Source organism: Opisthocomus hoazin, chromosome 13 (genome assembly GCF_030867145.1).
Source record: "Opisthocomus hoazin isolate bOpiHoa1 chromosome 13, bOpiHoa1.hap1, whole genome shotgun sequence".
Classification (NCBI taxonomy): Eukaryota; Metazoa; Chordata; class Aves; order Opisthocomiformes; family Opisthocomidae; genus Opisthocomus; species Opisthocomus hoazin.
In genome coordinates, this window is record NC_134426.1 from 27,321,723 (window position 1) to 27,346,868 (window position 25,146).

At 47.4% G+C, this 25,146-nt stretch overlaps 1 protein-coding gene across 2 annotated transcripts; it reads left to right on the forward strand.

Annotated features, from left to right (window-relative positions):
* The first annotated feature begins 572 nt into the window (after window positions 1–572).
* Window positions 573–24,385, forward strand: MAPKAPK5 (MAPK activated protein kinase 5). Of its 2 annotated transcripts, none has more exons than XM_075434657.1 (14): window positions 573–842; window positions 5,862–5,935; window positions 7,239–7,314; window positions 8,511–8,608; window positions 10,116–10,224; window positions 12,913–13,002; window positions 13,652–13,747; window positions 15,004–15,084; window positions 18,838–19,025; window positions 21,352–21,472; window positions 22,150–22,280; window positions 22,829–22,950; window positions 23,312–23,416; window positions 24,190–24,385. In XM_075434657.1, exons 1-14 carry the CDS (start codon window positions 807–809, stop codon window positions 24,282–24,284), a joined length of 1,422 nt encoding a protein of 473 aa, XP_075290772.1. In that variant the 5' UTR covers window positions 573–806; the 3' UTR covers window positions 24,285–24,385. The 2 variants fall into 2 exon arrangements, with proteins under 2 accessions (XP_075290772.1, XP_075290773.1); XM_075434658.1 differs by having other exon boundaries at window positions 22,829–22,944.
* Window positions 24,386–25,146: the final 761 nt, after the last annotated feature.

Sequence of the window (25,146 nt, forward strand, 5' to 3'; positions counted from 1 at the left end):
TGTCCCCGCACCGGGCACGGGGGCGAGCTGCGCCTCAAGGAGCGCCTTGGGCCGTCGGAGTGAGGCCTGTGCCGCAGGGCAGCCATCGCCCCCTCGGCCGCCATGGCCGCCTCAGCCGCCATTTCCCGCCCAGCCTCCACCGCCCTCTCAGCGCGGCGGGCGCCGCTCGCGCCCCGAGATCTCGCGAGGCTTCGCGTCGCCCCGCACCCCTCTGGCCGCCCTCCCGGAGGGGGGCGTGGCCTGCCGCCCGCGGGGCGGGGCGCTGCGCTCCGGTCCCGCCCCTCCGAGGGTCACTGGCCCCCCCTTAGCCGTGTCATACGTCATTAGAAGGCGCCCGGCGGCTGGAAGGCTCCGCGTGGGGCCTTCCTCGCGGCGTTGCGCTCTCAGGGGTGGCTGGGGGGCGCCTGTAAACCGCGCCAGCGCCGTGGCGGAGGCTTCTAAAATTTCCCGGTGGGAGCGGGGAGGCGGCGGGGCTCGCGGGCCGGCCTCCCGCGCGGGGCGCGGCGGGGGCGGCGACGACGGGGCCGGGCGCGCAGGCAGGCGGGTGTGCCCTGCTCGGGGTGCCGGCAATGCCTGGCTCCCGGGCGGCGGTGGAGCCTGGGTGGCGGCGTCTCCCGGGCTGAGCGGCGGCTCCGGGCCCGCCCGCGGGGCTCCCCCGCCTCCCCCGGGGTCTCGGCCCGCCCGGCCGGGGATGAGGCGGTGCGCCGGTGCCACACAGGCTCCTCCGGGGCTGCCCGTTGCCTAGCGCGGCGCAGCGCCCCCGGGCCGGCCCCGCTCGCCGTCTCCGCCCGCAGCCCCGCGGGAGGATGTCGGAGGATCGCGATATGGACAGGACGATCAAGGTAGGGAGGAGGAGGCGGCGCTCGGGGTCTCCGTGCCCCGCGAGGGGAGGCGGGCAGCCCGGGCAGGGCCCACGGGCCGGTCCCCGCTGCCCTCCCGGCTGCGGCTTCCCCCGGGCCCGTCGCCCGCCCCGCTCCGGTGTGGAGGGCAGGGAAGCGGGAGCTGCGGGCAGGCGGCTCCCACGGGACCCGGCCCCCGGGGAGGGTCGGCGTGGAGAGGCCGGGACTGCGGGGAGCAGAACCGGGGTGGCCGGGAGCTGGGTCTCGGCCTCCCTGCTGCGGACCCAATCCCGTCGCCTCGGTGCCTCTCCCGGTTCGGGCGCCGGCGTGGAAGCGGGCCGGGCGTGCGGGGTGTTTGTGTTCGGAGCGGGGGCGGAGGAGCTGGAGCGGATCCAGGATTTGGCTTTTTTGCGGCGAGGATCGGTGCGCGATCTGAGCGCTTCCCGGTGAATCCCTCTGTGGCCCGACCGAGCGCGGGAGGCTGTGGAGTCTCCTTCTCTGGAGATATTCCAGCCCCGCCTGGACGCGGTGCTGTGCAGCCTGCTCTGGGTGACCCTGCTTGGGCAGGGGGTTGTGCTGGGTGACCCACAGAGGTCCCTGCCAACCCCTACCATTCTGTGATTCTGTGAAACCCTTCTGAGATAAAGTGGCAATAAAACAATGTCCTAAAGACTCCCTGCAGGCTCTTTACCCTGTGCAAAGCGTTCGCTCTCACAGATTCTGGATGCTTTGGGAAGCGCTCGTTTTAACGAGACGAATGAATTCCGTAAGGATGTCGGTAAGAGGAGCCCTGTCTGTTGGCGTTTGCTGCCTTTCCTTAGCCCTGCTGTCTGCTGCCGTGGGGCTTGTCTTTGCAAAGCTCACCGCGGGCACAAATCGATGCAAGAGAAGTAGCAGCACAGTCTTGTCTTGTTGAAAAATCTGGATGGATTTGAGATATGCGGGTCTTGCCTTTTGAATTAAAAAAGCCCCGAGCAGAAGGAAGTCTAAGCACTGTGTTCGGGCAGCCCTGACTGTAATTAAACTATTTTATACTACGGTATCGAAACCGTATACTGTTTTTTCCTGCTTCGTTATCAGTCGTGGCATGGTGCTAGTGAAGCAGCTGTCCAGAAGGCTTTCGAAAAGAAGGTTTTTCAAGTATTTTTGTGGTATCTCATGTGGAGGTAGAGATCTGCACCAGAGCTCTTGGGGGTTAAAAGCAGAACCAGAAGGCCGAAGCAGCTGTGTAAGTGTAGGGACGTCCTGTATCTGCCTCCTGGCCCCTCCGTTTGGGGGGCTGCTGGCCGAGAAGAGGTCCTGGGCAAAACTTGTCCGAATCTGAAACATAATTTAATACTTTTATATACTGTGCCGATTTCTCCGCTTCTCAAATACTTGGTTATTGTTCAGGCTTGGTTGCGTCTGCAGGTTTAAGGTCTGTGACTCGAGATAGCGATCGCTGTTTGGGGCAGGCTAGCCTGAAGCAGTCGGCAGGCTGGAGCGGTGGGGGTGGAGTTACACTGGCTGTTGGTATTTCACTTGTTGAATACGTGGAGTTTGTCCAGGCAGCGTTCTGGAGACTTTTAATTGACCCTAGTGAGTATGCATTATTCTTAAAGTACCTTATTTCAAACCTCTTCCCACTGGCATTCAGTGGGAGCTGAGAAGAGCCCGAGCCACCCCCCGAGCGGTCCCGCTGCATGCCTAGCCCTGTCTGGAGCAGCTCGCTGGAGATGAAGCTGGGAGAAGCCTCGGCGTCCTGCCTTGCCAGGCTGTTACCATCCCAGACTGCTGACTCCGCATGGGAGGATGCTCGAACCGTTGCGTTAGGTACCCTGAGCTTGCCGGAGGGGAGCTGCGCTACTTAGAAGTTTGTGTGAAACTTCTTTGTACTTGAGTACATTTCAGAAAAGCTTATTCCCTTTGCCCCGTGGAAATTAACATCAGGAGCGACTGGAAGTTTAAAGTTCCTTGAACAGGAGGAGCAGAAAGGTTTACTGTATTTATGCTTATAAATATCTGAAGGGTGGGTGTCAGGAGGATGGGGCCAAGCTCTTTTCAGTGGTGCCCAGTGACAGGACAAGGGGCAACAGGCACAAACTGAGGCACAGGAAGTTCCGTCTGAACATGAGGAAGAACTTCTTCCCTCTGAGGGTGACGGAGCCCTGGAACAGGCTGCCCAGGGAGGTTGTGGAGTCTCCTTCTCTGGAGATATTCAAGACCCGCCTGGACAAGGTCCTGTGCAGCCTGCTGTAGGTGACCCTGCTTCAGCAGGGGGTTGGACTGGGTGACCCACAGTGGTCCCTTCCAACCCCTACTATTCTGTGATTCTGTAGGAAATTGCACCACTGGAGATTTTTTTGTTTTTGAAAGCGCTCTCTCCGGCTCTCCTCTGCCTCCTCCGTTCCCAGCCGCAGCAGGTGAGCGCCAGCTGGCCCGGCAGCCCGTCGACAGGTTCAGCACTGCGCAGCGGTGCTACTGGGAGGCTTTTTATTCTCCAGATGCGGAGCTGAGTAGCGGATACCGCACCCGCTGCTGCCTGCACCCGCACTACGCTGAGCTGGATGAATAGTCGCGGCGTTTGGGCTTACCGGTTGAAACAGATTTTGGTACTTTCAGAGGGTGGTTTTATACCCATGCATTTTAAATGCTTCATGCTGTTTGAGTGTTACAGACTTGTGCTGATTTGCAGCTACATGGTCTTGGCACTGGATTTGGAGGTCCTGTTTCTGGAGATGTACTAGGAGATGGACTAGATGGACTAGGAGATGTAAGCAATTCTGTATGCTGATGGATGTCAAAGTTCTCAAATACTGTATTTCGTAGCATTAGGAAGTGGTGGATAGTGCTTCTTCATCACTAGATTATTCAGTTTTACCTTGAAGTTGTAAAAATGCTTTGGAGTGAAGACTGGAATCCAAATAAAAATGCAGAAAACAAATGATTTATTTAAAACAATGGCAAATATGCAAAATATGAAAGAGGAAAGGAATTTTTATTACCAATTGACTTATTTGTAGTTGTTGAACTTGTCCTTCAGGAGTTGAGAACTATCAGATCTTCTCACTTCATTTGATTCATAGATCACAAACTTTCCAATTCCTAATCAGCTTCTCTGCTCCACTTGCTGGGCTGGAGTGAAGCCTCTGTGCCACCGCCGAAGCGGCGTGAGGCAGCAGAAACTGCTCGGTCGAGACTGGGCTTGTGTGTGGAGCCGGGATCTCTGTTCAGCCCCACCCATGCGGGTGAAATGGTGAGGGAAGCTGTGGGGCAGGCAGGCCCGTCTGCGGTTCTGGGACGGGAGCAGCAGACTTCAGAGCTCTGTAAAAAATCACGAAGAATTGTTTTCACTTGGTCACGACGTTGCTCCAGAGTACCTTGGCGTTTGCTTCTCCAGTTCGGTGGTTTGATTTTCTTCAAAACTTAAAGACTAAGCGTGATCTTGAAAGCACGTGCTGAGGAGGTGCTCCCCGGTCCGGAGAAACCCTTTCGCTGCTCCTCAATGCTCTTCTAAAATTGTTTTTCCACTCTACCTATGATGCCTTCAATCCTCTGTATCTGAATATCAGGAAAATGAAATCAGCTTTTCCCTAGTACGCTTCCCGCAAGTGAAACTTATGTTAATTGAATTTATAACAAAGTTTCTTTGTGCTTCTACTTGAAAGCAACAAGCCACGCGTGATCCGCTATGCTTTTCTTCCCCTTTCTTTTAAAACCCTTTATAAAACCTCCCGTTAACTTTGACTTTTTCCTTTGCACCTTTCACGCTAGTCAGTTGTGATTTGTGTAACACCCACTCCAGACTGTGTTAAAAGGCAATTTTTCCTTTCATATCGGTCTTTTGCACTCTCTAATCCCTTCAAATCTTGCCTTAAATATCAGCTGTCCTCTCCTGCTTTGTTTTCCGTCCGTGTGGCTTGCGCGCTGGCTCCAGCCCGGCAGTCGTGTTAATCCACGGCTGTTGTCGCGGGGGCCAGCGCTCCGGGGTTGGGGACTGCCGGGTTCGATACCTTCGCTGGGAGCACGAGCGTTCTCGGTTTGCTCCTAGTTTGTAGCACGAGCGATTCCTGAAATGCTGCGTGTCCCACGCGACTCTGCCCTTTGTTTTCAGTGGATTTGGGACGTATCGTACCTGCTTGCTTACGCTTCTCCAGTGCTTGCTTTTGTTACCACCTCCTTTTCGTGCGATTTATCGGAAAGCGTGGCTTTTTGAAAGAAGACCCTGAACATGGGTAGCGATGTTCGTAAAGGGCCAGAGGCGAAATTTGACGGCGTGCATCACTTCGGCTTGTTGTTTGCACACAGCGTCTCCGCCGTTGGGCCCTGCTCCGTTGTGGGGTCCCCAGCTGCGTAACAGCGCACGGCAGCGGCGGTGACCAAAACGCCGCGCGCCGAAGCCGCGTTTCCATCCCGCCTTGTGACATGTCGAAGCATGATAGCACCCAAGCTGTGTCGTAACAAAACCGAACCCCGGTTTTATGGATTTGGACAAAAGGGTTATAAACAGGAGCCTGATTCATCGTCAGACAAGCTAAAACTAGTTATGCAGGGTTTAATTTGCAGTATAATGATTCCAAAGGTTTGAAAACCCTAAGAAGGCAGCAAAATCATTTTCCACTGTACCATATGACCGTAAAGTACATCAGGATGCTGTAACTGGGCCTTTGTATTCAGTTGCGACTGATCTTTTGTGGGCAGAAAGCTGGCTTTAAGAGCTGGGGAGGGGAAAAGTGCCCTTGATACTCTTTCTGCATTGAAGGCGTAAGATCCCATTTACTGTTCTCAGTAATCATGTTTCAGAATGGCAGGGTGAGCAGTCTCAGCTGCACAGAAATAATTCTAAACTAAAATACATTATTATGTGAGCATTTATGTTTAATTTTCCTAGGTGAAGCAAAACTCCAAAGCAGGCTCTTTCTCTGCTCAGGTGGCTTGCAAATCAGGTCTGCTGAGCTGGTTTTTTTTTTTTTTTGGAAGGGATGTAGTAATTTATTTATTTATTTTCCTCTCCTTCCCCTCCCCCTGCTCCTTTTTGAACAGGAAACCTCCATTTTAGAGGAGTACAACATTAACTGGACTCAGAAGCTGGGAGCTGGGATCAGTGGTCCTGTTAGGTAAGACGTTACACCTGCGGATTTGTATGTAATCTCAGCCGGTTTCGTTAGTTGTGGAGAAGTGAGTATGTATTTTAATTGTGATGTGATACGTGGAAGACCCTTTTTACGAACAAATAAACATCTCTGTACGCCACACGGGTCGTAGCTGCTGCGCGAGCGAGGTATTGTCTTTATGGGATGTGTTTGAAGTAAAAACTCTGCTCGCCTCTCTGCCTTGTCCCGTCTCACTGCCGTATTCCCGAAGCAAAGCGGCAACAGGAGCCGGCTGTGAAACGGTGGCAGCAGAAAATGGCAGCAGAGAAGTCTGCTCCAACACCTATGTCCTTTGGATACCAGCGTTGGTGCGGTGCGAAGGTCGCTGCTCCCGTCTACGGTGTCATCGCTTGGGGCATCGGCACCGGGCGCCCGTTAGCTATTTTTACCAGCTATTTTTTCACATCGTCATGTGAGGCCACAGCAGATAGCGCCGTGAGCTCTGCAGCTCGTACCAGGGCTTGCCCATCGTGAATTTCTAACCCCTGCAGGCACTGGATGCTTTCTCTAAAGCAAAACGTGTGTTCCCTTTTCAACAAGAACTCTCCTTTTCGGGAGCGGGAATTTGCAGAATTGCTGAAAAGCAAATGTCTGCGCCTCTCTGTTTCTGGGCGCGTGACAGAGCGATTGTCTTTCGCCACCATTTATCTTCCTGGCCAGGCAATTGGTTTCTCCTCATTCATTTTCTGTCGCTGTGTTGCCTCTGATCTTTGTTAAAATATCCCTTTGTTTTTTATTCTTTTAGCTGCCCGTTAATATGTGGGCCTTTCCCTCTGACGCAGTCCAATTGTGAATGTTAAATGGGGGAAAGAGAGGAAAAAAAACCATGTGTGGCGCAGTTGGTGGCCTTGCTAAAACAGGGATTTCCATTCAGACGCTCTTTATTGCAGACTGCACCCTCTGTTGGAGATATTCAGGCTGCCACTGCGTGGTGTGGGGTTTTTTTATCAAAAATATCCCTTCAGGCTGAATGTCTGGAGTGCATTCTGCTTCTCGGCAGGTCCCTGGTGCCCTGAAGTACTGTTCCTGCGTTGCTGAAAGTGTAACTTCGTGTTGGGTGTTTCTGCGTAACGTGTTCGATTGTTGTGGAAGGCTGAAAGCTGCGGCTTTCGCGCTGGGACGCGGTGCCGGGTGCCCTGTGTGTTCCAGATCGTGGGCATTCCCGTCGATTCCCACGCGGAGAGCAAGCTCGTAGCTACAGATCAATTGTTTGAAGTGTCTCTCTAACGTTCTTGCTGACCGAATAATTTTATTGCTGTAATACCAGAGTCTGCGTGAAAAAATCCTCTCAAGAGCGCTTTGCACTGAAAATTCTGCTTGATCGTCCAAAAGCTAGAAATGAGGTACGGTTCCTGTTTATACTGCCTGCCTGCTGACGCACCGCAAAGTCTCACCCTTATGGTGACTTGTTGCAATGGTTTAAAAAAAAAAATAAAAAAACAACTAAAAGAAAGAGAGTTCTGCAGATCTTGCTGTGCAAGATTCCACGGGTTTGCCCCTCTAGCCTTGCTGCGCTCGGTTCCTAGAGGGGGAGGTGGTGGGTGAAGCAGAGGGTCTTTGTAACTCCGAGTTTGCTGTAGGTGTTAGCTCTGTACGTGCAGGTGTAATTCCTAGGGCTGCGTGTTAAAGCTGGTGCTCTCCCTGGGTCCCATGGAATGTCACACGAATGGTTTAGAACTGATCTTATTTCCCTACATCTCACTCTTGGGTCTTGCTGCTGTAAGAATTGCCAAGTGCTTCACGTTGCACTCGACATGGTATGGGTTGACCTGTGTACCAGCTGGCTGATCCTGCCGGTGACTTGCCGTGGCTGGCGAGAGCGTGCCCCGGTGCCAAGCTGTCAGCCCGCTGAAAACGGTGGGCAGTCGCCCAGGATGTCACGGGAGCGAAAGAAGCGTGAAATGTCCTCAAGGCTTAGGCAGCTTCCATTTCTTGTCACTGAGCAAATGCACGTTCAAAATTCCCGGGGAAAAACAATCTGTTTGCAAAGAGCATCGAGCCTTGACTTGGTTCAGCAGCCCAGGTGGCTTTAAACTGGGGAAAACTCCTCCGGTTCCTGTTTCAGAAAGTCAGAACAGGAGATGAGGTTTCACGTGTCGAGTGCTGGAGCTTGAGGCCATATAAGGAGCCGGATCATGGAATTTCAAGTTTCATTAATGAATTTTCAGTTTGTCGCATCTCTGTTGCTGCTTTAAAGCTAGTTCTAGCTTTAAATTTATTTTAAAAACCCAAACAAATCAAAGACTGAGCTTTTTTGCGGCTTGGCTGGGTTTGGTTCCGTGGTCTGTAACAAATAGATTGACGATGTGGGATCTTTTCATCCTGCTCAGTCCGAGGGGTGTAACGGCTGTTGGGCACTCATATAAACACTTGTAGGCACTTCTTAGTTTTTGATAACTTTGCATTGGGTGTGGCTGGCGCTGAGCACAGCTGGCAGCACACGGGCACGTGTGTGCTGTAGGCTTGGGGGAGAGGGAGGAGCAGAACTGGTCAAGGACGCGTCACTGTGTACAGTAACGTTTCTTCCCTTCTCTTCAAGGTACGTCTGCACATGATGTGTGCAACACATCCAAATATTGTTCAAATTATTGAAGTTTATGCTAACAGTGTGCAGTTCCCACATGAATCCAGCCCAAGGTAAGACTGCATAGGGTGATTCATCACCACAGCTTGCTTTCCATGTTTAGGCCAAGGTATAGCGGAGCTTGCTTTTTTTTTTTAATCATGGTGCGACCAAAATGAATGTTTATAGGGTGTTCCAGATATGATGTTTATACTTCAGACTAAGCAATGCTTGCTTTTTTCCTTGTCAATGCCCAGACCTTTGCGTATTTAAATGAATTTGCGTCCTTCGCTGCTGGTTTTGAGTACGTCTTCATTTGAATACCTTTTCGTTTCTTAGGTTTTTCATTGATTCAACCTGTGATACCTGCATTGTCTGGGAGACTGTATTAGCTTCTAGCTTCTGTCCTGCTTTGAGATGGTTTGAGTAGCTTGAATTGAATTGTAACCTGTGAGCCTCCTTCTGCTTTCAAAGCACTGTTACAGCAGAATTGGAGCTGTGACTTTGGTTGCTACCTAGAACCCTAAGTGAGATCCTTTCACGTGATGGTGATGCCCGTGAGCCACTGGGAAACTCAGAGTGCCAGTCTTCGTTTAAAAAAAAGAAAAAAAAGGAAGTGAGAGTCTCCTCTAAAAATACTAGGTTCCACTCTGTAAACTCTCAATACGTTGTCCTGCTTAAAATGAACACAGCAAAACGTGAAGCAGACCTATTACTTTTCATACATTAATATCACTTGGGATAAAAATGTTGTCTTCTAATTGGATATTAGTTGAGGAAAAAAAAAATCCAAGCTGGGAGAATTAAAGAGCTGAGACCTGTCTCAGTCTCTGATGTGTCTGGTTTTGCTGTGTGGTGGGAAGATCTAGAAGTTAGTTTCTTGAGGTTCTAGCAGTCCTGATCTCCGCACTTCCTATTCGTTGGCCATCATAATTATGTCAATAAAACTGTAGATTAAAATAATGAGGTACAGCAGAGTATCCGGACTCAAAAGCGTTAAAGATAATTCCTCAGCCTTCGGCTTCTACATTTCCATGAACGTCTTCAGCACCTAGGCAGATCGGCATGTCTGCACGGGTGGGTGCAGACAGGTGGACGCTGTGCTCCAAGCCAGCTCCAGCCTGGGAGCCGTTTGGCCTGCTTAATGCAAGACTCTACCTGCTGTATTATTCATCGAGGGCAGAGTTCTGCATTGATGTGTTGAAGTGGCTTCCAGGTCCAAACTGGCTTGCTGGTGGGAAGCGTGGGTGGAACTTGCTTTTATCTGTCTGAATGCATCCATGTAGACATGGCCATGGTGTTTGTCCCAGCTGGATGCGGGAGCCCAACATGAGGAGCAAATGTAGATTCCTGGCTGGCAATCAGTGAGTCGGATTGTGCTGGGAGCCAGAAAATCTTGCAGCTTACATGCTTAAAGGCAAAAATTATGGAACCAAAATAGCTAGAACAACTGTAGAAGAAGCAAGTGTGTGTCTCTCTTTTGGCCTGCGTCAGTAGATATGAAGTATGCATTATTAGCTTAGCAGTTCTGTTATTTTTTTGATTATTTTTAATATAACAAAATGAAATGCTTTTGAACAGGGCTCGGCTCCTAATTGTAATGGAGATGATGGAAGGGGGAGAGCTATTTCACAGAATCAGCCAGCACCGGCACTTTACTGAGAAGCAAGCAAGCCAAGTAACAAAGCAGGCAAGTTAACACCCATGTATAAGCAAATCCATGAATGATAATGGCTAAAGTATTTAACAATTTCTTGGGGTGGGGGGTGGGAAAAAAGGAAGCTAAAATAATCCTCAGTTCTGATCCGATGATCATTGCCTGCTTTGTTATAACCTGACAATGCCAAAGTTTTAATAGACGCAAAGAATTTGAAGGTGTGGGCTAGTTCTTCTGGGTTGGGGCCCTGGTGTCTCTGCTGTCCTTGGCAATGGTTTTCCGAACCTGGTCTGCAGAACGCTTCACCAAAGGGAGCTCTCTTGCACAGTATTCCTGACGTATCCCTCACTGCCGTTCTGAAAGCGTTACGTCCAACAGTCCACAGGCTCTCACCAGACCACGCCTGGCTCCTCGGCTCCAGTTTGAGAATCGCTCTTGGCCGTGACACAGACTTGGTGTTTCTCTTGCCTCTTGGGCGGGGTAGTGGATAGTAACGTACGTGTGTCCTGGGCCAGGGGTTTTCGAGCTGGGTGCTACATTTGGTTTTATGGAAGTCCAGACTTGTCATGGAAGACAACAAGAGGAATATACCACTGTAGTGCATGTTTTCTGTGCTGTTTGTTCTGATGTCGTTTTTCTGTCTCCATTTCTCAAGGTAACTCTCTGGAACATTGTGTTTTATAGACTTGACGGTATTTATTACAAGAAGTTTTGGTGTCCATCAGGCTCTTTGTGGCTTAGCAGCACATCTGATGTGACTAGCTTCTGTCCTGCTCGAGTAGGCAGGATGACAAAGCAGAAGGGGCTCCATGGGATTCGATACGGGGATCCCCAGTGTCAGTTCCTCTCCTTTCTGGGGTGAACTTGTTCCCTTTCACTTCCAAGCTGTTGGATGACTTGTGGTGCCGAGTCAGAAAGCTTGGATTAACGGGGAGGTTGCAGGAAAGAGAAGATGACTGTATGTCGTGATAGCCTTTCTGGGGAGCCAAGGCACAGGATCAGCCCGTTCCTGTTACAGAACTGCAAGGCAGAAGGGTCTTGCTGCTGAAATGGCTGAGCAACTCCGCATGGGAATTGGCACCATGGCATGAAGCTGAGGGCCAGAGTTGGCTTCGTTAGCTGCTTGCAGAGGTTTTATTGGCATTCCAAACAAAAGATTTGTGAACTGTAGGTGAGAGACTATACTGGAGATGCTAAGCAGTAAACGTCCTGCTTCCACACCAGTGATCACTGCAGTGAGTAAAGGAAGGAAAGCATCAGACAAGATATTATAGCATTTGATGTAAATTGACATGACTTTATGACTGTATCCATATCCCTATCACTTGCTTCTCCCTAAGCTAGCGAGATAATATCTGGTACTGAGGCAAAAAACAAGGCCAAATCATTTCATGTTACATTTCTGTCTTGTGCTTTTGGCTTGTTTCTAATGGAGTGGTGATTGTGCTGTTACCTGGTTGGCTTCATCCAACAGAGAAATTAGGTGGAACTACAGAACTATTCTGGACAGTTTGTTTTCATCTCTTTTGGGCTGTTTGATTTTGACAGTGCAAGGCAGTCTCCAGGGTTAACATGCTGGGAAAATATTTTGAAACTGTACCAGAAAACCAGACTTTGAATGAATTCTGACTTTGTGTATAGTTGGGTTATTCATGTCCCAAGTAACTCTTTGCTTTAATGTTTATACCAATGAAGTTTGAAAGCAGCGCTAAAGTCTTATTCTTCCATCTAGTGGTTCTTCATCACTGTCTTGAACTACGGGTTCCTTGTACTCAGTGATAGTTAAAACCTTGTCACAAAGCTACCTCAATTTATTTGGGAATGTGTTTGTGTTTATTTCTAAGCTAAGTTAACACTGAAGTTCTCTTGTCGCAGTAATTTGCAGTCTTCTAAGGACTCAGCGCTTCACCCAGGGTACTGTGTTTGGGTAGGATCCTGCAGAAACCAACAGGAATATTTCCAAATAAGGGTCGTGTCGTGGCTTTGCCTTACTTTTGTTTCAGTGATGCCGTTTAAGTATTTATGCTTTGGTTTTCTTTAAATGAATTGCATTTTGAAATGTACAGTGTGTAGAGCTTTCATGACTGGGTTGCAGGTGTCTGAACCACAGCATCGCGAGAAGCTGTCTTTGAAAGAATCAAGTCATGCATTTCCATGTAATATCAGATGAGATGAGTAAATTGCAGGCAGCAACATCACGAATTACGGAACAAAACTGACTGAATGTTCACTCTTAAGTTAGTAACAAATGCAATATATCCACTGAAATGCAAAATATCCACTGAAATACTGAAGCAAGAACTCGCTGTTGACTGTTAAACAGAATGTAATTGCTGGAGAGCGTGCAAGCAAGTTTAGTGACCTCGTAGGCCTAGCACAGAATAGAACAGGACACTGTCGTGATCCGTTTCACTTCTGGGGCCAGGTAATAAAGCCCCGAGTTAGCCAAACTAACATGGTAAAGCCCAGTACCACTTAGCTTTTGTTTTCTGTTTGCTTTGAGTGAAACGCAGACGGAATAGCTCAGTGGGTTTCGTTTCCCGACCGTTGCTTTGTTGCGCAGTACGGCCAGGCTTTTCGAAACTCCGAATTGTACCGAAGTGGAGTGAAAATGTTTGGGGTCTAAGCTATGTCGGCGATGTCCTTTTTAAAGCTAATACAACTGTCCAGGCTAAAGGAGGAATTCTGTAATTGTAGTTGATTTATTGTGCCCTTTTTCAGATAGCTTTGGCTTTGCAGCATTGCCACTCGTTAAACATTGCACATAGAGACCTCAAGCCTGAGAATCTCCTCTTCAAGGATAACTCTCTGGTAAGATGAAGCCTTGGTATTCTTTGTTTACTGCTGAATTCTGTAAAATGGCTCAATGGTGATTTTCAGAATCATTGTAAAATGATGTGAGTGCAATGTTTTGGTGACAAAAATGAATGACTTTTTTTGGCTTCATGCTTTTCCGTACTCTGATCTGCTTGGAGTACCGGCTGTCTGTGCTGCTTCTATTAGATACGGGTCAGGTTCTTCACCTGAGCATAGAAGCCTGCTTTGCTGAGGAGAAGATCCACTCTGCCACGTGTCCTCCCCGTGTGTCATCAGGATGTTGTAATGTGCATTATAGATGCTTTGACATAGCCTATAGATGCTTTGACATAGCAAGCTCTTGCCTGTTTCTTTCTTCTCCTTCTTGTAACCACTGGGCATACGCAGTGATCCCCCTGCAATGTGCTTAGTGCTTTCCAGCCCTGAGAGGGGGACTGCTTTTGACCCAGAGCACCCAGGAAAGCAAAAATGGTTGTTTCAAAAATCACTTTATGACCTTTTATCTGCTTTGTGGAACGGGAAGGGTGTAAGTACAAAAGAGGAATACATATGGCAAAGGTAAGATGAGTACAAGGCAAGAAGGGTATATTAGAAAAGCTGATACAGTGAGATTTTGTAATGAAACCTCTCTTCCTTCTTTTAGGATGCACCTGTTAAATTGTGTGACTTTGGATTCGCCAAAGTAGACCAAGGTGACTTGATGACACCACAGTTCACTCCCTATTACGTAGCACCTCAGGTAACAAGCAGTTACAGTTCTAGGCTAAAGGGGAATAATTATCTTTATTTCTGGTAGCTCCATAACCGTGTCGTTTTAAAAGCCTTTGCTGTCCTGTTAAGGGCTTCTGGGCACAGGAATCTTGAGTACTTGTGTAGTAGTGACCTTTCAAGATGGAGTGCCACTGATCGACTGATTGCAGTAGGAGGTCGTGAGGCACATTCCACAGACTGTGTTCTTAGCCCTGACTTATTGCTGATGCCTTCTGATTCTCCCAGGCCTGACTCCCACTGGTGAGACTACTCCAGGATTTTGACAGTTGGCCTTTAACTGTATTAAAGCGGTTGTTTTGGAAAAGTCCCTTCTTCGCAATCCTTCTTCCAGCTCAGCCTGATACAAGATTACATTAAAGAGGACTATGCTGAAACAAAAAAGGTTCTGTAAAGGCAATTGCTCACAGAGGGCAGTGCCAGAGGGTTACCTGTTCACCTCGGCTTGGCCCCCTTGTCAGCGTGCGTTAAGACATAATCTATAATTACAGACAGGTTGGGTTTTGTAGTACTGCTCTTTTGTGCTTTGTGTTGGAGTCCTGAAGAAAATGAAAAAAAAAAAAAACCCCAAACCTGCAGATAGATACTTAATTGTAGTACTGGGCATGTCGGCAGCCTTCAATGACTAGGAAGGGCCATCGCAGAGATCGTCCCATGCAGTCACAGTGCGGTGCCCTGAAAATGCCTCCTCAACTGGAGCCTGCTGATGAAGGGCCATGTGCGCTACAGACAGGGTTTTTAAAACAATTGAACTACCAAACCCGTAAAAATACTTTTCCTGAGCATATTTAAACTGAGATATTTTTTTTAGAAACCCGGAAACACAGATTTGATCAGTGAGGGACAAATTTGATTTGATTAGTTCGTGGGAGAGGCAAAAAAGGACACGTCTGGAGCTAGGGTTACCCTTCAAACACATTTTAAGCTCTAGTTCCAAAGCATAGAGGTGTTAGAGTTTTTGAACAAAAGAGACGTGAGCAATTGCTTTAATTCAGGCAAAGCTGAAATTTTCAGCCAAAGCAGCAAAATATTTTAGCTGAAGTTTTCCCACGTAGAAAGTTCCAATCTTTCTTAGGAAGAGCGGTTTGAGTTTGGCAGTCTTCAGTAGCTGGAACAAGTCCACCTAAAGGAAAAGCATCAGGCATCTTTGGCATAGGCAGTGCTATTTGTGGTGCCTGTAAGCGAGATATACTTTGCATTATTTTTTTATCCCTCTCATGGCGACAGGTATTGGAGGCACAAAGACGGCATCAGAAAGAAAAATCTGGTATTATCCCCACCTCTCCAACACCTTACACTTATAACAAGGTAAGCTATGAAACAGTCCACAAGTCAGTATCTTTAAAGCACAGTGTCTTCCCCCCCGCCCTGATATATCTGCTGTAGAAGTAGTCTATAGATCTGCTTTATCACCTCGGGCAATAAACTTTATTGCCCTGAAATTACACATTTATGGCCAGAAGCAGTAAAGTCATTCTCATCTCTGTGGCACGAATACATCTAGCTAGCCAAATATCTCGCACTGAGTAAAAAGCAGAATCCACAGGGAACAGTAGGGAAATGTCATGTTGCTTGCTATTTCGTGTACGTGTGGATTTTCAGCTGTAAGGGGGTAGTATCCCTGGGGCTCTATTTCTCAAAAGTGTGGTTCCTTCAGTTTTTCTAAAAGATGTGACAGAGTGACCAGGTATACAGTGGTATTTCTCCCCTTAAATGTATTGGGCTCAGACCAGGTTTCGTTCAGTTGAACTGGCTATTTGGAAGATAATGATCTGTGCAAGTAGCTGTCTTTCTCAGTTTAGAAGTGCTGCATTCCTTCTGATGGAGCCAATAATGAAATGCACACTTGGTCCAAGCGTAATTAATGATCCTCTAATTAAATGAAAAATATACAAACTTTAATAAAGGAGTACTACATATTAAAAGATTTTGGAGAGAGTAGAGCGATTCTGCTGGAGTGTGACCTCATGGGAAGTTCTTTCACCTCCACAAGAGACTGGTTCAAAGGAATCCTCTTTTCTGCCGTCAACCGGAGTTTCTGGATGTGCAAAGCGCTTCTGAGGCTGTCTGGTTCAGGCAGCTGCGGTGGTGCCTTGTCTGTGTCGGGGATCTTCTGCAAAATGACCACTAGTGTATTGTGTTGTCTGTGGCAGTAGGTGGTGGGCAATAACAACTGCTGCTGGAGTCCTGTAAAGCGTCAACAGAAAGCGTCCCGAAAGGTTGGACTCCTTTTTGGTCGTTCCAAAACATTTTCCTCCGTATCAGCGTCACTGTCTCCTGCCGGCTTAGCAGTGTTTGAACCACTGAGTGTGTTTTTATTTCTGAGTGTCAATTTTGATTAAAGTTAGCTGGTTTCCGATTGCAGTGCTAAGTACCTACGATGAGTCCAGCTTCAAGGATGGTTGTTCAGCCCACCACGTGCTAGAGGGGGTAGTTTGATACGTAGTGTTCTGTGTTAGTAGCCTGCTGTGGAGAGCTAAAGCAAAGATGGGCAGGGGTAGCTTTCACTGAATTCGTCGGCATGGGTTTCCTAATCGTGAATCCGCCTTCTTCAAGGTTATGATTATCTCTTCTCCATCCTGGAGATACAGCTTGATGGTTGAAGCGAGACACTTCTTATAAAAAGAGTTCTCGGACAGGTACCAATTGTCTTTTCAACACAGAGTTTCTTCTGCCTTCTCTTGTGTGAACCCCAGTCACAGGGAAAGTTGTTTTCTATAAATTTTGAAGGTCTTACGAGGTTCAAGAACCTCCACTTCTGTGGATTGAAGCAGATTTACCTCCAATAACAGCCCTCTCCAAGGGACCTCTCTCTCTTTTGTTGTGAGATGGTAGATGCAGCTCCAGAGACACCTAGAAGTGGTTGCTCATGCGCAGTGGTTGTTCATGTTGGTAACAGTTTGATGGCTGTTTTATTCTTTTAAAGAACCAAAGAGCCCTGGCCGTGGCAACTGAAGCAAAAGATGGGCCATATTCTTGTACAGAACGGATGAGCCTTGAAAACAGATACCAACTGTGGTTAACTCACATACTAACAAGGTTGAGCTGCCTTGATCTTCTGGGATTTACAGTGTGTTACCATGACTTTGTTTTCATGTGTCCTTTAAAGAACTGATCGGTCACTGCTCTTAGTCATGGTGGCACTAACTGGACAGGCTGCTGAAAGAAGCGGCCTCATCCTTACCTCGCCAAGTGTGACTCAGTGCAAAAGCAGCATCTGGCATACGCCTGGTTCCCCAAAATAGGCTGTGATAAACTCCCAGGTACGCGTCCTTCCACAGCAATTCAGAGCCTGAGTGGAAATGCCTGTGATCCACCTCTGCAATCAGCAGCTCTATCCCACAGATTTAAATTGGAGGAAAAAACACATCTTTGATTCCCTGAGTATTTTTTTAAGCTGTGCGTGTATTGGACCAACTGTAAGGGTGTATGTCATGGCTGGAGGGGGTTGGCTCTTGAGGAATAGAACCATGTTCACAAATAATTTAGACACCTGTTTCCTACTGACATGCCCTAAGTCCTATTGATTTAATTAGAAATTATCTCTGGTCACTGGAAAAATGATGAGAACTTAGGTACCTAAATAGAAATTTAGACTTACAGAACCATCTGAGATTGGCTTAAAAGCTTGCTGAAAAGCATAAATATGTGGGGTAAATCCTTGGAGGTTTTTTTTTTTGTTCTCAGCAGCCAGAAGCCAAGGGTATGATTTAATGATCAGTATAAGCTGATCTAAGTGTATTCCTTCCAGAAGGAAACAATCTCCCCCTTCAGGGGCCCCTTCCTGGGTCAGTGTTGATCCAGTCAAAACACAGTTATTGGGGTCAGGGATTCTCTCTTTGCTGAGTTTGTCCCTGCAGCTTCGTGAGCCCCTGTGCTGTCCCAGGGTAGGCGGTGGAATATACAGCCTGGGGTAGATACTGTGGTAACGAGGTTGCTTCAGGTGGCAGATGTGCAGACTCTGTCTGTGCAAACCGATCACAGAACCTCCCCAGTTCCCCAGATCTGCCCTTGCGTGTCTTTCCACGGTCACCTGGACCTGGCTGGAGTTCAGGCTGCTGCTTACGCTTGGCTGTGTGTTCCTGTCCATCCTTGCGCTGGCATAAACCTTCGGGAGTCCCCTGGAGGACTGATAGGGCTGGAACCAAGCTAGTGAAAAGAAATAATTAGCTGTACAAATACTAGTGCTGGCACGAAAGAAATACTGGCAATGGATGGCCAGGGTCAGAGCAGGTCCTGCCAGCCCTTGCAGGCACCGTGCCCTAAGCAGGTGATAACGGAGCTGCATCCTTAAGGATATGGTCCAGCAGAAGCTTGAGTGGAAGTGTAGGCTGTTACGGTCCTCTTCCCTTCTCCCCAACTAATGTCTGTGTTGCGTGAACGCACAGCGATCCGGATGGGGAATAGATCTGCCTTTCAGCCTCTACCGAGCTGCTTTTTGGCTGGATCCACCTCCTGGATGAACTTGCTTGGCGTCCCATCAGCAGTAACACCAGTGCAAGGCTGGGGTGGGAGGGCAGGAGGGAGCGCAGCGTGAGCAGCCGCGCAATGCTGCTCCTGGCTTTCCGAAGCTGCTTCATCCACCTGGCTTTCAGGACCTGTGGTTTTCATTACAGACATCTCTGATTAACTATCTCTGCTAGCTCATTTGTTTGATGGTGTGGGGTTTTTTTTTTTCCAGTCTCGCATTCTGAAAAATGACTGTATTCTGGTTTATGTTGTGATATTGGGAGGCCAGGGTTCGGTTATCCCGAGAGCTTGCTCATGCCTCTGACGCACTGGCTGTTCCCATATGATTTACCATTGCACAGCACAGAGCTACAGGAGTGCTTGCTGCAAACAAGCTGCTCTTGGGTACTGGAAGTAGTTTAGCTTGGCAGCACGGAGTTGTTGTATGCTTACATATTTGCCATATTTATCCATGACGGTCCTCAGACGGACCTTTAGGAGGAGGCTGAGCTGTGTTTCTGTTTTCGTAGGGAATTGCATAGAACTTTTAACATAGCTACACCGCTGCTTGCTGCAAATTGCGCCCCAAAGTGATCATTTCCTTGCTTTCAGAGCTGTGACTTGTGGTCCCTGGGTGTCATTATTTACGTGATGCTGTGTGGATACCCTCCGTTTTACTCCAAACACCATAGTCGGACAATTCCAAAGGACATGCGGAAAAAGATCATGACAGGAAGTTTTGAATTTCCAGAGGAAGAGTGGAGCCAGATCTCAGAAATGGCGAAAGACATTGTGCGAAAGTGAGTCAGTGGAGGAAAATGTTGTATTGCTCTTTGCTTATTTTAAGAAACTGGAAAATCACTTGAAAGTGCATTATCACAGAGGGCTTCTTTTTCCAAAGGCGGGGGGAATTGTCTGCAGCACATACAGCTGAAAAATTTTCCATTGCATTCAGCACAAATGAAGTCTGGTAAATATTTTTCTTTCCCTCTCTTTTTTTTTTTTTTCCCCTCCCCAACTGTTGTGTTAATTTTTGATGTCTCCCATCTCTGAAGCTGCTAGAGTGCATTGTGCATTTAGTCTGTAAGGGGAACGGGTACACCACCTTGCTTCAGAGCAACGTAGACAACTGGCTGCCACATCTGCAAGCACTGCCTAGGCTCATACCTCCTGTGATGTTCAAACTCCTATTAAAATTGAGGCATTTAGGTGGTGTAATAGCATCTGGTAGGTCTGTCCCTTAAAACCCCGTGCACATAATACACAGTCTAAAAGGAGTCAGGAGAGAGGCGTGGAAAGGAAGGTTAAGATCTGTCACAAGATGTCAGACTATGAGATAAGGTTTTGCATCGATATTTTATTTTAAATGCTAATGGAAACTGTTTTTCATGCAGTGCACGTCTCTCAATTGCAAATGTTTCAAAGACTCTGGTCCCATGGTCCTGTTTGAAAGCAAGAATGTGGCACTGATTAGGTCTTGACCTCGCTTATTTTTTTCAAAAATTTGAGAGGGCCTTACTGCCTTTGCCTGTATCACTAGAGGAACTGGAAGGATAAAAGCAATATAAATAGAAAAAAATCAATCCCTTAAACAATTTTAAACTGTCGCTGTCTCTTCTGACGTGCCATAAAATCTCCAAGGACTTAACATTGTTTGGAAAGGGTGCTGGGACCTGTTCATAGCAGTGTGGGAGAGCCCACAACCTTTCACCAAATAAACTGCAGATTATATTGCAGTGGAACTTCCGCTTATGCCAAGGGCGACTCTGTTCTCGCTCAGAAGCTCCACAGTCAAGAAGTTTCATTGTCTTTTAAAACAACCGTGAAACTTGGCTCGCAGAACGTGGTTAGTTGGATTCAGTTCACTTAATTCTCTCACTAATGTTATCAGGGCTCCCTTTGCTGCTTGTCTTTTCCAGCCGGTGAGTCTGAATCTGTGTTTAGGGTGCAGGAGTACATTTAGACTTTATAGAATTCTGGAAAAGTCTGAATTTCATTTATGTGGACTGGTGTTCATATGGAGTCTTGCTTTTGGAGGTCACATTTTGCATTCAAGCAGCTGCTTCCTTTCAAGCATGTCGAGCTGATTTCTGACCTCAAGCTTTATGAGCTGGAGTCCTTGATAATAGGTTAAGACTCTGAAAACCTACGGAAGAGGAACGCACGTGTCTTGGGTCTTGTATCAAAACTGAACTTACAGCCTGTTTGGCAGCATGGCCTTGCAAGTGAAATTTAAGAGCTAGCCTGTGGTCCTGCTGACATTTTGTAAAAGCTATTTCCACTTCCGTGGTGCATTAAACAATTCTGCTTTGCAGCCAGGAAGCTGATTTAGAGTATTGTCTAAGAAAGTGTGACAAACTCGTCAGGTCATTCTGTTTCCAGTTGAGACTCTTGGGATAATTTGTCGGCACTCTGGGTGAAATTTTCCTTTTTTTTTATTAAACAGTTGTGATTATCACGAGAACATGATTTTATCCACAAAATCTCTTCCCAGGGTTCCATTCTAGTAAAATATAATTCCACGGAGTTTTCAGAGATCTCAGAATAAAGTTCCTTGTTATTTTGAGGTGCTGTAGCCTGCCAAAGTGCCCGTTGCTTCAGGCTTTTGCAGGGGCAGAAGAGCTAAGACGTTGCATGGTGAAAGCAGTTAATTCAGCAAACAGGTTTCTGATTTGAGACTTTGCCTTGCTTCACCATGCTCAGAGTCCTTGGCGTGAGTGTAGGCTGTTACGTGGATGAGCTCTAGATGTGCGTTTGCAGAGCGCATCGGTCTGGATCGTTTCCAGTTCATCTGGAAGGTAATTTCCCATCTGGGAGGACGTGAATGTAGAGTTCAGCAGAACACAAGTCTGACTGAAATGGCCGTCAGCGCCTTTCTTTATACTGAGTTACTGAATATAAACTGAAAGAGCTGTGACAGCGTTAAAATATCGCCACAGCAAGGGTCAGTGAGGCTGACAGAAAGTCAGACTGCTTTTGGGTCAGCTTAGTCTTTTAGTTGTTAGGAGGAGTTTCTTTTGTGGCCCCCCTAATGCTAAGAGATTGTGAAGTGCTCTGATCCCAGACAGAGCAGCACACTGGAAATCAGCAAAGACCTCTTTATGGACTGATGGATTCCTCTCCCAGGCTGCTGAAGGTCAAACCTGAGGAACGACTGACCATTGAAGGTGTGCTGGACCATCCCTGGCTCAACTCCACCGAGGCACTCGATAACATCCTACCCTCTGCCCAGCTGATGATGGACAAGGTCTAAACAACATTTTATTTTATCAAGAATGTTGCGTAGAGGAGCTGGGTAGCTCCTGGGTAGCTGGAGTGTTTTCTTTCACATGGTGTTATATGGAGACAAAGAGCTCCCCATCTGCCTTAATGAGAGCCTGAGATGTTGGTAAGAAAATGGAAGTGGCTCCATTTGAAATTTGGGCTAAGGGAAGATGCTCCAAGATTGGCAGTAAAGAGCAACTGCGTGCTGACAAGTAGAGAACAGAGTATGGCAGTGAACATGCCTCAGGACTCTGCTGTCAGTCTTTTCTCTTTTTTCCCTGTGTTTTATACCTGACTTCAGCTATGACCTCGCTGATTAGCAGCAAAGGAATAGCCCTTCTTGCTTCCTTTAAACTCTGCTCAAATGGGAGTTCAGTCACAGCTCTGAAGGTTGTGAACATGAGAAGCAGAGATGATCCTTTGTCCTGTTCAGCTCCTATAAGGTCAGGATATATCGCCACACAGTCGGTGAGTGTAGTTATGAGCATGTCTTGCATAATGCAAACTTGATTTTTGGTAGGCATCTCTGAAATAAATAGGATTTTGGGGCGCTTTTTTTATTTTATTCTTTTTTTGTCCTTGTTTAACACTGTCTATACATTGTTCTTTAATTCACAAAGAAGCAAATTAAAACATCAAGTGCAACTCTTTTCATTCCAGGCAATGGTTGCAGGGATACAACAGGCTCACGCAGAACAGCTTGCGAACATGAGAATCCAAGACCTCAAAGTCAGCCTCAAACCCCTTCACTCCGTCAACAACCCCATCCTGCGCAAAAGGAAATTACTGGGGTAACTCTCTCAAACTGTTTCTGAAAGATCCCCGTGTAGGCAGCTGTGATGCCTGGGGAACGACGTTACGAGTTCATTCGATTGTAACCACGGTCTGCCAAGCTACGGCAGCGAGGGCAGGAAGGAGGTTGGGTGGGGTTACTGTATTATGCAGGTAGCAGAACGGATCCCTCGTGAGAAGATGGGTCACATGTTGAGTAAGGTAAGGCAAACTGGGAGAAAGAATTCCAAGATTTTTTTTTTTCCTGATCCTGACATTTATTTACTGAAAAAGTCAGGTAGTCTCTCTCTCTTTGTTCTAGTTACCTATCTGAAAAATAGGGTAGTGCAGTTTAGGATTACCCTTACTTAATTCAAAGGAATATTTGTTTTTCTTCATATTTTAAGTGGTCTCATAACACAAGACGTTGTTATAATTAATGCTAAATGTAGCTCCCAGTCCCAGCTCTCCAGACAGTGAAAGAGAGCATTATACTGGTGCAGTTATGCAACGAGTAATGAACTTGAGTTGCATTCAAATTGTAATTGTTTCCTCCTTGTTCTCACAGCACGAAGCCGAAGGATGGTGTTTATATCCACGACCCTGAGAATGGAAGTAACGATTCCAACGTGGCTCTGGAAAAGCTCAGAGACGTGATTGCTCAGTGCATTCTTCCCCAGGCTGGTAAAGGTTGCCACTTTTTAGAAAAAGTTCCATTCCTAAACGTGCAAGACACTGACTTTTTACTGTGCCTTGAGGTCCATCTGTGTCGGTAGGGAGGAAGGATAAATAAAACTCCTGTTGTCCTAGGCAGTCTCCAGAGCAAAGCGTTGCCTGCGGACTGCAGTTTTGGTGCATGCCTCGTGTCAGTGTCGAGAGTGACATGCAGAGCTGTTAAAGCAGCTGTCAAACAGGAGTGTCTGCTTGCAAACGGGTTTCCTCGTTTGCGTGAGGCGAGGAGGAATAACTGCATGGGGTGTTTACTGAAGCTCTGAGTGCTGCTGCGAGGCAGGATGACAAACCTCCCATTTATCTTTGTTCTCCTAAATAGGAGAGAATGAAGATGAGAAGCTGAATGAGGTGATGCAGGAGGCGTGGAAGTATAATCGAGAGTGTAAGTTGCTGCGAGACACTCTGCAGAGCTTCAGCTGGAATGGTGAGGAATTCTGTCTCGTCCACGGAGAATGGTGCTAATGCCGGGTGAAAGGGGGGAAGCAGTGACCTTCTTAGATGGAAAGAAAACCAAATTTCTTGAATTTGTGTTGGAGTGGTTTAGGTTTTGACACTGTTTTAGCCCATCTGCCAGCATGGATGTTCTAGAAACGAGGTTGAAAGTTCTGCTTCAACTTTTCTATGTGAGGTTCAGGGTCGAGTTTTCAAAGGCACCAAGTCACGTGGGAACACGACAGCACGGATGGATCAGCACTGCAGAAACCGCGCTAGCTGTTTTGAGCTGGTTTCCTTCCAGCTGTTTGTTACCCCCTTTCTGCTGGAGGCTGCTGCCTTCCCCTACGTCAGCCCAACATCTCTTCTGCTCAGTCTGTGCAGGAAACGGAATTAAACGAGGCCAGCTGCCCTGAGCCTGCTCGGGCAGCTCCTGGACAAAACGGGGTGGCAGAGGTGTCAGCCCCCAGGAGCAGATGCTGATGAGTAGAAGGGCACCAGGGGCATCAGCCAGGTTCACGAGGGCTTGGCCATGCCTCTTCCCTCATTCTGTTTTTTGTTTGGTTGGTTTTAGTTTAGGTTCTCAAGCGCTCAGTTGTTTTTCAGTGGAACTAGAGGTCGTAACTCATTCTGGTTCCCTCGCAAATGTGGTCCTGCGTTTCTGTGGGAAGCGTTGTTTTGTGTTCAGTCGGTGTGTGACTCCAGCCATGATCGCTTTCCTCCTGGTGCCCGGCACCAGCTGACTTCCTATTCTTCTCTTTTCAGGCAGAGGATTCACAGATAAAGTGGATCGGCTAAAACTGGCAGAAATAGTAAAACAAGTTATCGAAGAGCAGACAAACTCCCATGACTCTCAATAGCTGGAGCTTCTTAATCTTATTTTTTTTACCATTTAAGATTTATTCTTTAACTGTAAAAAGTATTTTTATGTAAATTAATAAATCATAATTATTTCATTAAATTTCCATACTGCTTGAAAATGCTGTATAGTTGTAGATACAAAAAAAAAAAGATCATTGGTACTGTAATATTTTTTTAAAACTCAGTTCCTTGAGGTATATATGATCACTTATGTACTGTTAATCATGAGTCCCTCAGACGGGGCAAACTATATTGCTCAAGACCATTCTCTTTCTTAATAACCAGTTGCAGAAGCTGCCTTCCACCTGCTTAGACATACAACCAGCTGCAATGACTATGTATGTGAACGAGACAGCCACAGTTTCTCAGCACCCTGCTCAGTAAGTACCTGAAGCGAGTGCTGTGAAACACAAGCTTCACAGCTACCCTTCGCACCTGAACTTGGAGTCTCTAGGTAGGGGCAACTAAATGGCCTTCTGTGTCGCTAGATGACACAAGAGCCACGCTTGGCCTCGCCGAGGGCACCTGAGTCCATGTGCTTGCTGTGTTTTTCAGTTCTGATCAGTAGCCCTCCTTTTTTCTTCTTCTCTGTCTTCCTCGGACCTTCTCTAGGGCTTAGCCCTCTTTCTTTCTTCTTCCCCATCTTCCTCAGATGTTTTTTTAAGGCTGAATTGGCCATTCAGCGTAAGATTCCTCTGTTTATCATATTGTTCAACAGCAGAACAGAAGAATGTTCTAGTTACTTCTGTACAAATTATTTTTACTTTCATGGTGGGATTTTCTGCTGTGGACAACAGTAAGCGTAGGGTTCATTTGCTTCGTCCCCAGACCAGCAGTTGTGTGGGTTCCAGCCGTGTACTC